The sequence below is a fragment of the Lissotriton vulgaris genome, chromosome 12 (assembly GCF_964263255.1).
Source record: "Lissotriton vulgaris chromosome 12, aLisVul1.2, whole genome shotgun sequence".
NCBI lineage: Eukaryota > Metazoa > Chordata > Amphibia > Caudata > Salamandridae > Lissotriton > Lissotriton vulgaris.
This window is the reverse complement of record NC_141700.1, coordinates 138365610-138382227: the sequence shown is the minus strand read 5'-3', so window position 1 is coordinate 138382227 and position 16618 is coordinate 138365610. Positions and strand designations below refer to the sequence as shown.

General features: G+C 49.1%; 1 protein-coding gene across 3 annotated transcripts in view; it reads left to right on the top strand.

Moving 5' to 3' along the window:
- ADAR (adenosine deaminase RNA specific) overlaps nucleotides 1-16618 on the top strand; it is a 261026-nt gene that overhangs the window by 45961 nt on the left and 198447 nt on the right. For all 3 annotated transcript variants that reach the window (XM_086947602.1, XM_086947600.1, XM_086947601.1), the window contains exon 4: nucleotides 212-339. In XM_086947602.1, the coding sequence (XP_086803728.1) occupies nucleotides 212-339 (128 nt within the window). The remainder of the gene's footprint in view (nucleotides 1-211; nucleotides 340-16618) is intronic.

Sequence of the window (16618 nt, the reverse complement as noted above, 5' to 3'; positions counted from 1 at the left end):
TAAAATACTTCAATAATCTCATTTTGGGCAGACAACCAGTATAGTCCTGCTTGAGGCCCCTGGGAAGTAGCAGGACACTACGAGAATGTGGTTGGGTGCAAGAATTGTGGTTGAAAATGATTAAAGCCTCTACAGTGACATGATACTTTATATTTCTGTTCTGTCAAATTTGTGGGTTTGAAACAGAATTGTTTATATTTTATTCCAACAGTCACCAGCATTAGCACCATTTCCCGCTGGAAAGAATCCAGTCAGTATTTTAATGGAGACTGCTCAAAAGACTGGTGAATCCTGTGTGTTTCAGTTACTATCCCATGACGGACCAGCCCATGACCCCAGGTTTGTTTGTTACTCTATTCTGTTAATGTGCTACCGGAACAGATGTTCAATTAACTTGATTTTTATTAGAAAAATAGTGATGCAGAACTCAAATCTATCACAGTATAAGGTATCAACTTTGCTGAGGGCAGCCTCCTCAAATTGGGGGGGGGGGGGGGGGCTGCATTTCCTACTACCATAGAATTCATCTTCCACAGATTACTCTAGAATGTGATCTTCCACAGGTCTGTACCCTTCAAATAATGCCACAAAAAGGCATTAAAAGAATATATTCTTATCAATGGTGAAAGACAGAAATGAAAACCTTAAAACAATTGTTTTTTAAGTGCGCACAATTCTGAAAGAGGCTTTTCTTTAAATATGTTTTCTTTGTCATCTAGGGTTGCATTGGCTCACAGAGCTTTGCGTCATTGTAATCCTTGTAGTTCTTGTTTTCTCTGCTGGCTCAGATCATGGCCTTTTCATTTGCGTGTCACATATTTGATTCCACGTAGGGACCACCTGTGAGAAAGTGGCTATATATATTCTGGACCACAATGAGGTACAGTGTGTATAGAGTCCACAAACCTCAGAGGTTAAAGCCCGGTGTGACCTTCCTCTCTAAAGTGGTAGCTTGGTCGAGAGATAAGGCAGAGGACAGTGTAAAGCATTTGTTGTGCAAACAAAAGGTTTCACACACTCAAAGCCTGAACTCCAGGCCAATTGTTTTTATATCAAAGATGTAGTTGTTTTATTTTTTTAGAACCAACAAGTATCAAAATATACTGTTCTCAATATGAGAGGTCTCAGATGAGTACTTTGCAGAAAGGCAATAAACTTTGTAAACACAATAGGTACAGGGGTTGCAGCAGGCAACGCAATTCTACACACAATTTATCATTGAGCTCAATGGGTTTGTATATATAAACACAGTTGATTACTTTGGAGATTACTTTGGTAGTTCCAGGACTGGATCTTAGATTCAATTCTGGGGTCTAAGCTAAACAATTTAGTAAAAACGTTTGTTATTGCAGTGATTTCTCCGAAATATAAAGCAATTTTAAAAGTCCACACTTTGAAACTTTTCAACCAAAATCTGGCTATGTTATCCAATGGGAGAAAATTCAGGTTGCAGGTAAAGTACGATCTCGTTACTTTTTTAATCCAGTACGGGGCTCCTGGGTCCAGCACTGGGGTCTCAACTTAAAACGGGTAAGTAATTATGTTTCAGTATATCGTATGATTTTTAAAGAATATTTCAAGTTTTTAAAAGTAGACCGAAGAAATTTCTTAGAAAAGTAGACCATGGATTCCTATGGAGAAAATACAGGTTACTAGTAAACCCGGTAACGATTACGGTTCAGTATTGGGCTGCAAGGTACAGTACTGGCTTCTCTCCTGATCACAGGTGAGTACTTAGGAATTCGGTTGATTTTATATGAATATTTTAAGTTTCCAAAACTTCACACTTGGAAGATTTTTCGAGTCAAACCAGTCCAGGTTATCCAATGGCAGGTAAGTGAGTTACCGGTTTCCAGGTGAGTACTCGACTGGTGAAATTAAGGTTCTGGGCATAGACTCATGGGTCCCCCAGGGTCAGGTAGGTACAGTTGGTTCACCCTCAGCGGCACAGGGGTTGCCGGGTGCAGAGGTAGTTGGGCCCAATGTTATCCAATGAGGGGTAGGGTGACTCCGGTTGGTGGCTGCTGGCTAGCAGGCCACGCTTCTGTGGGAGCTGGGCTCCTGGTCACTTACTCCGGGTAAATGGGAAAGTAGGATAGGGCAAAGGTGGTACGGCCAGCGGCACTCGGGAGGCTGGGTGCAGGGTGCTTTTGAGCCTTCGGGCGCTCCATGTTATTCAATGGGAAAGGTAAAAAATTAACAAAGGCTGCAGGCCCGGGGACGGAGACTCTTCGGGGGCGACCACCAATTCGAGTGGTATGTTGGGATCTTGGAGCACAGGTATGTACTCCAAAGGAAGGCACAGGGAGCTGTAGAGCGCCGGGTGCAGGGGTGTCTTTGGGCTTCGGGAAAGCTTACCCTCAGCTGGTCGCGGTTGGGCCCCTGGTTCTGAGTCTGCAGGTGTCATCTGGGTCGTCGAGGAGGGTCTTTGGGCGCTGGACTCCGGGTCCCAGTCGCAGAGGGACGTCCTCGTGGTCTTGGATCACTCTGGCACGGGCCGGGCTCGGTGGGTGTCGAGTCAAGTGGGTTGGTCCGCAACTTCCTGGCTGGCACAAGGGGTCTTGTTGCAGCAGAGCCCCTGCTGATGGGAGTCCCGGTCTTTGAGAGGGTCAAGACCGGCAGGTCCTCTGGGTGTCCCAAGGTTGCTGTCCGCAGGAGTCGCCGGGATTAGGCAGAAGCATGTTCCCGGATCGACAGGCGTTGGGGCTGGGGCCCAGTCAGTCGTTGTCGACCCGTTAGCAGCTGCACGGCGGGTCTTCTTTCTTCTTTTCTTATCGGGGATCTGCCAAAGGAAGGTTCAGGGGCCCCCAAATACTAGGGGCGTTACAGGTAGGGCAAGGGCAGGGACCAATAGGTCCCTGTTCTGGGGTGGGTACACCCCTAGCCTGCTCCTCTCCTGTGGGAGGGGGGCAGGAGCCTAGCTGTGATTGGGCAGGGCTCCCCATCTTCAAGATGTCCGGAGCCCGGGGTCGTGCTTCACCTCGCCTCTCCCACCTGAGGGGTGGGGTTGGCACAGGCCGGCACACCCCCCTTCCTGACGTAGGATTTCCAGCCAGTCTGCCCGCCAGAGTGGGGGTTAGAACCGGTGGGGACCAGTTGCTGAGGACAGCAAATGGTCTGCAGACGCTCACAGAGGCGGCATGCCTTTGAAGCTTCGTCCTGCCCATCTTGGGGGATGAGACCTTGCACCTCGCCCAGGATGTGCATTGTTGCAGGCCCAGGAGAGTGGGGGGCTCTCCAACCAGGGGTCCAGCAACATGTCTGCTGTGTGGCAGCCCAGACGTGGATTGTAGGTTAGGTTTTTAGGGGGCATTACTAAGATGCCCTCTGGTGCATTTTACATTAAATCCCACACTGGCATCAGTGCGGGTTTAATGTGTTGAGAAGTTTGGTACCAAACTTGTCAGTCTTCAGTGTAGCCATGAGGGTGCTGTGGAGTTCGTAATGACAACCTCCCAGCACCATATACTCTTAATGGCATCACTGCACTTACAGTGCCCAGGAATGGCCCTGGGTACTGTAGAGGCACAGGGCTCATGCACCTGTGCCCACACCTCTGGCATAGGCTATGAGCTGCTTGGCTAAAATCTTCTGAGTTTTCAGCAGACGTTCAGGCTGCTCTTATGGATTTGCCTTTGACGGCACTGGCCTCTTCGGAAAGAAAGCGGATGCGGCATTGGAGAGGTTCAAAGATAGCCGGGCGACGGCTAGGTCTTTGGGCCTGCAAACTAGAGGCTCTTCCACCAGGAAGTACAGGGGCTTTGGGAGGTCCTGTATGTGTTTCTCCGCACACTCTTTTATTGGGGTTATGCTGGTTGACCACTAGTGCCACTTTTGTACTTTGTATCTTACTGTATGTATGTATTTTTCTGCACATGTGTACCACTATAGTGTATTCTCCCATACCCACCTAAACCACCATCCCAACATGGATCCTATCGGCAATCACACATATAAAATCAACTACCCACCGACACTCACCAAAAAAGCCGCTAAACGCTTTAAACACAACTTCCTTAGGTCACACCCTGAAACTCCCTTCGCTGACACCTACTTCTCACCGGTCAACGGATCCATGAACACCGATATCATCTTCCACACCACACGCAGAGCCCAATGGAGAAAAACGTTCCTCTCCTTACTCACCATCTCCTCCATCAGGAAATCCGCGCACAGCCTAACTCTCTCCATCACACCATCCCAACTCTTTCCAGGCAGAGCCACCATCACTATTTACAATAACGGGATTGTCCTAACTCAATCCACAGACAGGAACCTGGAACTACTAGACAACTTGTTCCCCACTTTCAAAGAGCACCTCTCCAATCCGCGGACCAACAATCATATCTCCTCCAGTCCCACCAACTATGACCTCACAGCTCCCACCACCCACAACCCTTCTAACCTATTTCAGCACCAGTTAGCCAATACATACTCCTCAATCAGGGACACACCTACCACCCCTGACCTTTCATCTCCCACCCACAACCCCTCTATCCCAGTTCAGCACCAGGCAGTTGCCACACTCGCCTCAAACACACACAGGTCACTCTCCCTCATACACCACTCACACCCCCACCCCTTCTACCAACCCTCGGACCTCCACACATACCGTCATCACTCCTCTCACACCTACAGCTGTCATTAACACTCCTCTCACCCCTGATAGCACAGATCCCACCCACAACACACCTAACCTAGCTCAGCACCAGAATGATACGCGCATTGACAAATCCCTCTCTCTATCCCCCCCATTCTCAGTCCCCATTACCCTCTAACTACGCAGAACACACCACCTCTCTCAATTTAACTCCGCCTCACAACAGGACCATCTCCAACCCCATTTCCCCTCCTACTCTCAGCCCCCATTACCCTTCCTACACCCCCACCACTATTATAAGTCTCCCAGCCTACACCTTGATCCCCCCGCCTACCATCAATGCCCTCACTCATACCACCAACCTCCTCCCTACCTCATCCACACCCCTCCCGCCCAAAACCTCTCTCCTCCCTAACACCATCCCGTACACTAACACAACGCAGCCCTGCTCGAACACCAGCCCATTCTCCCACTTGAACACTAATTCCCTGGTCAGTCATTCACGTCTGACTGTCACCCCCACCTCCACCACCTACCCCACGATGGACAACATCATGGTCACTCCATCAGATCAAAGAAGACATACACACCATCAAAGAACTACTCTCCACACACCCCATACACCCCTCACCCACTTCCACCTCCCCTCCCAACTTGTCCCCTACCCCTCCTGCTGACTCCCTCACTCAACACGCCCCACACCGGGCGTCAATCCCTGCTCATATTCGCAGCAACCGCCCTCCTCCCCCTCGTCGCCCCTGCAACCCCTCTCACAACTACACCTCCCCGCCCAACTTGTCCCCCACCCTTCCGATTAACTCTCACACTCAACTCTCCCCACACCGGACCTCAATCCCAGCTCGCAATCGCAACAACCGCCCTCGTCGCACCCACAGCCCCACTTCTGACCTAGACACACTCACCCTTCTCCGCTCCTATGACCCAGCCCCCAAAACAACACAACCACTGCGCACCTCACCATTCCCACGATACACTCAAATCCCCTGACTGAAACCCCCCACACTAAACAGCAGATCCTCCATCCCCAATAACCTTAGAAAAGTCCCTCTCTCTAGAACCCTCTACCACCCTCAACATACCCCGTCTCAAATGCACTCTCCTCAACTGCAAATCGGCCGCAAAACATTCCGCCGCCATTGCTGATCTCCTCTTATCGCTGGACCTTGACCTAATCATCCTGACCGAAACCTGGCTATCTGAATCTTCATCACCTATAATGGACATTCTGGTTCCTCCCAACTACCACATCATCAGGCTCGATAGATCAGGCAAAATAGGTGGTGGAATCGCATGCATCTACAGGAACAACCTCTCCGTTCTGAAAGTCAATACCACCTCCCTCCCATCCCCAACATCCTGGGAATACATCTGCCTCGACATTATTAGTGAGGGCAAACCGATATGCTCTCTACACAGCATTTACCACCCACCCAGGGACAACCACACCTTTTCCCAACAAATCATGGATATGATCTCAACCAATTCCGGACGGCAGCTCACCCAAATTTACCTTGGTGACTTCAACCTCCACTGGAACGATCACAATGACGCGGTGGTAAATAGTCTTAAAAATTTCCTCGATGCCCTTAACCTCACCCAAATATGCGATAGCCCGACCCACGAGAAAGGCTCTATCCTCGACCTGATCATCTCCAAAGAGGACTCTATCCAACTCGAGTCCATCCAACCCTGTGACTGGTCAGACCATCATATCGTCACATTCTTCATCAATGAAAAAGTCAAAGTCAACCCGGCTCAATTCTCCAAGCCCAAAGTCTGGAAAAGAGACATGAAAAAACTCAACCCAGGCTCTTTGCCCCCTAACAGTCGCAATCTTCTACTCCCACCGACAGGCGCTACGGATGTTCAAACCCTGACTGGCCACTATCTCAACGCTATGACTTCAATAGTTAACGAGGCTGCGCCTTTGCAGCTAAAAAGAGTCTCTACTAAAATCTTCAATCCATGGTACGACAGGAGTCTCAATGAAGATAGACGAGACATGCGAATGGCAGAGCGCACCTGGAGATCAGCTCCATCTGCATTGCACCTAAAAGCTCTGAAGGAAAAGAGAAACGCCTACTTCAGGAAAATAAAACGCTCCAAATCAGATTTCTTCAGCCTCCAGCTCGACCAAGCAAAAAACCGCCCGAGAAAACTGTTTGAGCTAATCAGATCACAATCCAAAGACCAACCCCAACCACTCAACACTATTCGTGAAGCACCCTCCTGTGAAGACTTCGCTGCTTTCTTTATCCAAAAAACTGACAACATAAAGAGCGATCTCCTCATTGACGCGAGCCTCTACTCCAAACCCCAGTGGTTAGCACCCACTGAACCAAAAAACAATGCTACATGGTCAACCTTTGGCACATACTCGGAAGAAGAAATTGGATGGTTTCAAGGTGCTGAGCAGTTTGCCAATCACTCACGGACCCCCTTCCTCCTACTGCAGTAAAAGACTTTACCCCTTTGCTTCTCCCTCTCTGGACTAAAATTATCAACAGCTCTCTCCAACAAGGAAGCATACCTGACTCCCTCAAAGTTGGACAAGTCACACCTCTGCTAAAGAAAGCTACAGCTGACCCCTCTGATCTCAACAATTACCGTCCCATTACCAATATTCCCACTCTCGCCAAACTGCTGGAAAAATGCGCACAACTACAATTGACTAAACACATTGAACAATATGATCTCCTCAACCCTCACCAGTCAGGCTTCCAAGCAGGACACAGTACAGAAACGGCTATGACTCACATAATTGACGACGCACTTCAAATGCTAGACCAAAACGACACATGCCTCCTCAGCCTTCTTGATCTCTCTTCAGCATTCGACACCGTTAAACACGAGAATTTACTAGAACTACTAAACACAAGAATGGGTTTATCTGGAACTGTTCTCAAGTGGTTTACTTCCTTTCTGCACAACAGGTCGCAGAAATTCAAGGGCAACAACCTGATGTCCTCGCCAATACCTGTAACGCTAGGCGTCCCCCAAGGATCCTCTCTATCCCCAACACTGTTCAACCTAGTTATGGAGCCTCTGACCTCCTTGCTACAAGCATCCAATGTACACTTTCACATGTACGCCGATGACACCCAACTTTATCTCAAATTACAATCCCCCAAAGACATCCTGCTCCTGAACTCAACGATCAGAGGCACCCAATCCTGGCTTGCCGATAATCATCTCAAACTTAATGCCCTGAAAACAGAGTTCCTTCTGATCTCACCTCCAGCGAAGATCTCCACCACTCAAATTTGGCTTAAACACCTAACGTAAAATCTTTAGTCATAACACTCGACACCAATCTCAACATGCAGCAACATATCAGCAAGGCAACAAAGGGAGCGAACTTCCAAATCAATACTCTGAGAACTTAAACCCTTCCTCCCAGCCAAAGACCTCCAAACCGCAATACAAGCACTAGTTATCCCTCGAATAGAATACAGCAGCACCGCCCTCTGCGGACTTCCCCTAACTACAACCGCACCCCTAAGAGCTTCTCTAAACGCTGCAGCGAGACTCATCACTGGGTCAAAAAAGCTCTCCCATATTACCCCTCACTTGAAATCCCTGAACTGGCTGGCCTTTGAAGCCAGAATACATCTGAAGATTGCCTGCATGACACACAAGGCGGTTCACCTAAACTCACCCGGCTACCTCGCTCAGAAGCTGACAATCTCTGGCGGAGCTAGAAACACCAGAGGCACAAGCAATCTCCTGCTGAAACCTCGAAGATTCCGGAAGGAAAAAACATATAAGCGCTCCTTCTCAGGAATGGCGCCTAGGATCTGGAATTCACTCCCTCCCGAAACCAGGCTTATCTCTTCCACTATTCTTTAAAAATGAAGTAAAAGCTATCCTCATGGCTAAATACACTTGAACTATTATCTCGATCTGTTAATACTCTGCATCGACCTATACTACTTGTTTGACCCCTCTGATTATCTGTATTATTGTTTTTATTACTCACATGACTGGCTCTGCAGCCACTTATTTGTACTGTTCGATCTATTGATTTATCTGTCTGACTATGCTCCCTCATGTACCCATTCTATGTAAAGCGCTCTGATATCTGCAAAGATCTTGTTCGCGCTATATTAAACTTTCAAAATAAAATAAGTCATACAGAGGTAGACAAAGGGGTCGTGCCCGTCGAGCTTCTTCCTCCTCTACTTCCTCCTCTAATACCCACCCCCCACCTACAACAGCAAAGCAGCCCTAGATCCACCATTCCGGATCATGCGGGTCCGGTAGGTGGTCGGCTTACTCATTTTCTACGGGATTGGGAATCAGTTATATCAGATCTTTGGGTTCTCAATCTCGTAGATAATGGGTATGCACTTCCTTTTCAGGAGTTCCCTCCCAATTACCCTCCTTGCCAAGGTTATTGTTCGGAGGGCCACCTGTTTCTCCTGCAGGAAGAAGTCCTGGCACTTTTCAGAAAGGGTGCGATAGAGGTGGTTCTGGAGCAGGAGAGGGGTCAGGGGTGCTACTCCCGGTATTTCCTGATCCCCAAAAAGGATGGCAGACTTCGTCCAATCCTGGATCTTAGGATCTTGAACTTGTATCTGAAACAGGAAAAGTTCAAGATGCTCAATCTTGCGCAGGTTCTTCTAGCGCTGTTGGAAGAAGACTGGATGGTGTCGATCGACTTGCAGGATGCTTATTTCCACATCCCCATCCTGAAGTCGCACAGGAAGTATCTCCGTTTTACGGTGGGGACGCAACACTACCAGTTTGCGGTCCTTCTGTTTGGACTTACTACTGCGCCTCGAGTTTTCACCAGTTGATGGCAGTGGTGCAGCACATCTCAGGAGGTCGGGGATACCGATATTCCCGTATCTGGACGACTGGCTGATCAAAGCGGAGTCGCCAGAGAAGGTGCTCCTTCATCTGCAAGAGACAACTGTTGTTTCACAGGTTGGGTTTTTCGATAAATGTACCCAAGTCTCACCTTGTGCCCTACCAGCGCAATCTGTTCATAGGTGCGGTACTGGACACTACTGTATGCCGTGCATTCCCTCCTCCTCAAAGGATTCGCGACATACACGAAATGATTCCTTTATTCTACAATGGAGCGGTTGTTCCAGTCCTGAAGGTCCTTCGTCTGCTCGGTCTGATGGCTTCTTGCATTCTGTTGGTCAACCATGCACGCTGGCACATGGGGGCACTCCAGTGGTGCCTCTGCAGGCAGTGGTTTCGGCACAACGGAGATCTCAGGGAGTCAGTGAGGATCTCGAGAAACTGCAGCGGATTTGTTTTGGTGGAGCGTGGAGGGCAATCTGTCTCAAGGAAAGCTTTTTTATCTACCTCCTTCGGTGGCCACAGTGATAACGGATGCATCCACTCAAGGGTGGGGTGCTCATCTGGGGGATCTGAAGGTCTTTGGTCTCAAGAGAAAAGGTTGCTCCCCATCAACCTTCTAGAGTTGCGGGCGATACGTCTGGCGCTCAAGGCCTTCCCTTCGCGGTCAGTCGGTTCAAGTCCTGACGGACAACACGACCGCAATGTGGTTTGTCAACAAGCAGGGCGGAGTAGGGTCGCAGTGTCTCTGCAGAGAGGCTCTGCGTCTCTGGTCCTGGGTTCAGGTCCACCAGATTTGTCTAATGGCAAATCTGTCTAGAGTTCTGAACGTACGTGCGGACATTCTCAGTCGGCAGTTCTCTGCCGACCACGAGTGGAGGCTCCATCTAGAGGTTGTTCACAACATCTTTCATATGTGGGGGACTCCTCGGGTGGACCTGTTCGCCACTCGCGAGAATGCTCACTGCCTGTCATTCTGCAGTCACCAGTATCCGATGCAAGGAGCTTTGGGGGACGCATTTCATTTGAGTTGGGGAAGTCCACTCCTTTACGCGTTTCCTCCCATACCCTTGATTCCTCGGGTTCTGAGGAAGATTCGCCAGGACCGGGCCCAAGTCATATTGGTCGCCCCGGATTGGCCAAGAAGGGTGTGGTACACGGATCTTCTTCACCTCTCCTCGTGCCTGCCGCTCCGTCTCCCTTTCAGGGCAGATCTCCTCTCTCAGATGGAGGGGCAGGTTCTACACCCCCACCTCCAGACATTACACCTTCATGCTTGGAGATTAAACGGGGAAACCTGAATTCCTTTTCTTTTCCTCACAATGTGGTGGATGTCATTCTTTCAGCCAGGCGTGACTCCACCAAGTCCATCTATTCGTATAGGTGGTCTAAATTTGTTGCTTGGTGTAGGGAGAAGACTATTGTCTCTTTGAGGGCTCGCTTGTCCGATATTTTGCAGTTTGCTCTTTCTTTGGCGCAGCAAGGATTTGCTGTTGCCACAGTCAAAGGTTACCTTTCGGCGTTGTCTGCATTTCTCTGTTTTTTCGGATCAGCCGGCTCTTTTTAAATCTCCAGTGGTTTTGAGGTTTCTGAAGGGCCTCACTAATACGTTCCCTCCTTCTCCATTTATCGTGCCTCAATGGGACTTAAATCTTATCTTAACATTCTTGATGGGTTTTCCCTTTGAACCCTTATACAAGTGTCCCATGAGGCTTTTGTCTCTTAAGACGGTCTTCCTAGTTGCGATCACCTCGACAAGGAGGGTGAGTGAGCTTCAAGCTCTTAGTTCTAAGCCCCCATTCCTGACCATTCATGCTGATCGAATGGTTCTTAGGACCAGGGATGCTTTTCTGCCTAAGGTGGTAACTCCCTTCCATCTAGGACAGTCCAGTTACCCTTCCTACCTTCTGTCCACCCCCTCACCCTTCCAAGGAGGAAGAGAGACTGCACCGTATGGACCCTAAGAGGGCGGTGTCCTTTTATCTTGATAGGACAAGAGACTTTTGAGTGGATGACCAGCTGTTTGTTGGTTTTGCTGGCTGCCGGAAGGGTAGAGCGGTGCACAAGCGCACACTTTCCAGGTGGATAATTCTGTGCATCAAGATCTGCTACTCTCTGGCGGGTAAGGACCCTCCTGAGGGTATAAGAGCTCATTCTACCAGGGCAAGGTCTGCTATTTCTGCATTGTCTAGAGGTGTACCTGTTGAGGACATTTGCAGAGCCGCGACTTGGGCTTCCCGCCACACTTTCGCGAAGCATTACTGCTTGGATACCGAAGTGAGGAGGGATGGCCACTTTGCGCGCTCTGTCCTCTAAGATTTCTTGGTATAGCAGGGTGGACACCCTCCTCCGGGAGTGGGGACTGCTGTGGGACTCTATTCACAAGGTGAGAAATCCACTGGCAGATGTATCTATCAGAAGAACAAGTTACTTACCTTTGGTAACGCTTTTTCTGGTAGATACAGTATCTGCCTGTGGATTCCTCACTGACCCACCCGCCTCCCCGTTGTCCACTCTGCTTTACCTATGCTTATGTACATTTTTGTATATTTATGTATATGTTTGGAATGGGTTTTCTTACCTTTGCTGCACACTGTGTGTATAATTTTGAAATGTATGTACTGTGTACAATGTATTTGTATATATCTGTCATTGGTCCGTCCGGGTGCCTCGAAGGCACGGAAAAAAGGGCGGAACTGATGTCATCACGCAGACGTAGGCCTAATATGGAGTCTGTGACGTCAGACGGAGACGCGCGTGATGCCGTGCTCCTATGACGTCGTCCACTCCGGCGTGCTACAAAGAATTTTCCGAACGTTGCTGACGCAAGGGGGATATTCACAAGGTGAGGAATCCACAGGCAGATACTGTATCTACCAGAAAGTGTTACCGAAGGTAAGTAACTTGTTCTTTAGAGTCCTGCTAAGGGACTAAAAGCTAGAAGAGTAATTTTAACAACCCCAAAGCTGGGTCACTTTCCCACTACTCTCTTCACGTTCAACTACTGAAAGCATTGCTGACACTGAGCGTTCTGTCTTCCCTTACTCTCAGATGTTCAACAAAGACCTTTTAGGTCTGGACCTATACTATATTGCTAGTATAACTAGGACAAGTACATTCACAATACACAGAAGTTAAATAGAAAATATGGTGGGTATTGTGAAAATCTGCGAGGACTTTGCACAGGTAGCTTACTGCCGTCTCATCCATTATTTATTTTAATAATTTTTATAGGGGTTTTCAGTTAAGAACAAAGACAGTATCGCAGTGGCAATATAATGATACATGACCGTATAGAATGTTGCAGAACAAATATATTCACATACACAGAAGTTAAATAGAAAATATGGTAGTTGTGAAAATCTGATAGGATTTTGTACAGGTAGCTTACTGCTCTGTCCATTTTTTTAACCAATTTTTATAGGGGTCTCCAATTAAGAACAAATACTATTGTAGTGGCAATACAATAATACAAGACATTATAGAACTTAATCACAATTACATGTTCATGAGAAACATTGGTATTGAATAGGAAGATAGGCAAGGCAGCTGTCCAAGCGTTCAAATTCTGGGTGACTGGTGAAGGCGTGTTGCAGGGCTGCCTGCCCAATAGGCTATCCGACAAGTCAGCACTCAAACCCCAGGGTTTCACCAAGTGCAGAGGGAGAAAGGCAGAGCAGTTCCTTCCCTGGTTGCACGAGCAGGGTCTCTGTTCGGGCAGGGCGCCGGGCACCACCTTGTATGGGCATCGGCTGAGTTGGTTGAACAGGGTTTGAGCTGGGTGGACTCCCAATATGCCACCTGTGCTGTTTGAGTAGTCTCAAATTTGGGTGCCCAGTCCCGGCTTCAGATCTCTCGAATGGGATGGGGAGTTTGGCGGGTAGAAATATGTAAATGCCATGGGTTGTTGGAGGAGTTTCACAGGGGTAAGTGATTGATGCAGATGAGTTGCTGGAATTGTTTGAGGAGCGTGTCCCTGGCCTTGGAGATCGGCTCCTTACGAAGGTGACAAACCCTATTGTAGTGCAAGGACTTACCCTTTGCCTTTCCCCATTTTCTCAGCGCTCTATATCTGAGAGAAATCTGGGGTGCCGGCGCAGCTCTTTGCCCAGCGAAGTATGTCTGCACCTTATGTTTCCTGCATTTTAAGATGCACAGGACGCAGGCCTCCCATGATTGGAGATCAGTGAGCTCTGTTACCTCTGCTAGCACTTCGTAGGCTGAGCGCCAGTAGTAGGAGAGTGCGGGACAGGACCCCAACATGTGTTTCAGATCAGCTGACGGTAAGTGACAGCGTAGGTATCAAAGCTGTGCATTGGGGCAGAAACAATTGAGCTGCTCGGGTGTCAAGCAGGCTCGATATAGAATGGAGAACTGAATGTTTTTTAATCGGATGTTTGTAGACACCTGTTGGGGGACTTAAGTGCCTGTTCCTATTCTGAGTCGCGCAGCGCCTAGCCAAATTCATCCTCCCTCCTATCCTGCAGGGTGACAATTGGAGTACCAGTGTGTTCCCTAATAGCCCTGTAGATCAGTGTTATCATGTGCCGCCCTGCTCCCGTGTGTAGGAGTTTGTATGACAGGGTGTATTTGAGGTTCCTTGTTGTAGGAAAATGTCCCTTTTTGACATGGTCATCCCCACTTTTTGCCTGGTATTTGTTGCAATTTTAACTGGAGTGCACTGGGATCCTGCTAACCAGGTCTCCAATTGGGTATTAAATGGACACTAAAGAGGATCCCTCTGGGCTGCAGCTTGTTGTGCCACCTTAAGGGACCAACAACAAAACTCCTGCAGACTGTCATTGCAGGCTGCGTGAAATGGTGCAAACAAATGTGAAAGCTCGACATAGCACATACCCAGTGCAAATAAAAATGCCAGCATTTGTAAAGCGCACAGCTGCCTCCTGAGAGGTGTCCCGGCACTGGATACCGTCGGGAAGATTAAACAAGGTATTGCCCAGAGTCACATGATGCTGGGCTAACCTGCCGCTTGAGATCGAACCGCCCACCCTGTGGTCTGGAGTCAGGCACCCTGGCTGCACTGCCACAACTCTTCGTGCCATGCCCACAAACAATGCATGAAATATTTGTAAGTCACCTCTACAGAAGACCTCGTATCCCTAAGGCATGGTGCATAATATCGCATTTGAGGACATAGCTGCATGTCCAGATATACCCTGATGCGTTCTAGTTAAATTGCTAGATTGTACCAGTGAACAGGGAAGCTATCTTAAGTATATGTACACTGGGCACTGTTCATTACAAATTCCTCCGCTACATGATGGCTTTACTGACAACGATGGTGTTTGGTATTAAATACCTTGTTTCAACAAATCGTCACTGACACTAGTAGTGGATTTATTAAGACATGGATCCAGAGGGCACCTTAGAGGTGCCCTCTGAAAACTGTGTAGTGTGATGTGTGACTGGTATTATCAAGCCTGCCACCACAGACAAGTTTCTGACCCCCCCCCCCCTCCCTTTCAGGTGAGAGCTCAAGCTCTCTGAGGCCACAAACCATGTATTCTACGGAGGAAGGTGTTCACACTACCCCCAGCAGGATGGCTTGTGATTTAGCATATCCAGGCCTTCAAAGCCCCTGCTGCCATTTTTGTGTGACCCCCGTCTTCCCTAGACCTGGGAAAGGCCACCCCCTGCCCTGTGGCCCATTTGGCACCAGGACAGGTGGGATATTGGCGAGTAATAAGACAACTAATACAAATAAGCAAAGGGGTCAAACATGGTTAGCCCCCACTTTTTGCTTGGTATTTAATGTGGTTTTGATTGTAATTTACAGGGTACCTGCCAACCAGGCCCCCTGTTCCAGTGCTTCTTCCTTAAAACTACTTCACAATTGTCCCTTCAGACCTCCTGCTAGTCCCTAGTAAATGATACCCGAGTACAAAGGGTATGGGGACTGAAGAGGGTCCCCTCGCCTAGGCCCTGTAGACTGCCTCTGCAGCATGCATGGCCTGGTGCAGACATAGACAACATGGCCAGCTTGGTCTGCCCATGGTATAGGTATGTCACCCCTCTAGCAGGCCTTCCAGTCCTAAGGCTGGGTGCACTCTACCAGCAGTATGGACTACGTGCACAAGCAGATATGCCCCTACAGTATTTAAATCCATTATTCGATATTGTAAGGGCCAGGGAAGCCATATAAGAGTACATGGGCTGGAAACACAACAACTCTAATTTTCCAGGACCATGATGACTTCTCTAAAACCAGGAGTGTTTGGTACCAAGCTGCTCCTCTCCGTAAACCCACACCGATGCCAGTGTGATATTATTGAACAATGTACTCGGAGGGTACCTACCAACCCTGGTGTGGTTACAGACTGGCTGTAGGCAGCCTACCGCCACTAGATGTTTCTGAACCCCAGAGTCAAGAGCTTTTGCTTTCTTACCAGAAACAATGTGCATCCTGGGCATAGGTGTTACACCCCCTCCCCCAGGACGGGCACAGTGCTCGAGAGGGAAGCTTCAAAGGCATGCAGCCTTTGTAATGCGACCCCCATCATCTGCTGCTAGGAGCAGATGGCAGCCACTGGTTTACGCCCCTAAACTCCAACCCTATGGTGGAGGAGGTGAAGTGAAGCACATCTTTTAGTCCCTGCCATCTTGAACATGGAGAGACCCCCTCCATTCAGGGCTAGGACTGTGCCCTCACCCTCAGAAAGGTGGCATAGTGGAGGGTGTAGTCACATCTGAAAGAAACACGTTAGTGTTAGATTCCTTACCTTAGAATATCCCCAGGCGTCAGTCTGGATCCGGAAACTTTTGCGTAGCAGTACCCCTGCGCGTCGGTAGGCGTCGTCTGCAGGCGTCCCCTGCGGCTCCGCGTCCGTCGTCGGCGTCGTGCGCCGTGATGACGTCGCTGGAGTACATAGACGCCGCCTCCGCGCGCTGACGTCAGTTCTTCTTTTTTCCGCGCCAGTGGACGCAGATCTGAAGAGCAGTACTCCGGTCTTTGACCAAGTTTTTCAATTGTTTTTTCCTCTACGGTGCCTGATAGGATGCCTGGGTTTAAGAATTGCGATGACTGTGAGCGCACGATGTCGGTCACAGACCATCACCGCCTCTGCCTCCGGTGTCTGGGCCCTGACCACGACGTGGACTCCTGCGTCGACTGCCGGGCCCTTACCAACAAGGCTAGGCGGGAGCGGTCCCGCAAGCTGCTGGAGC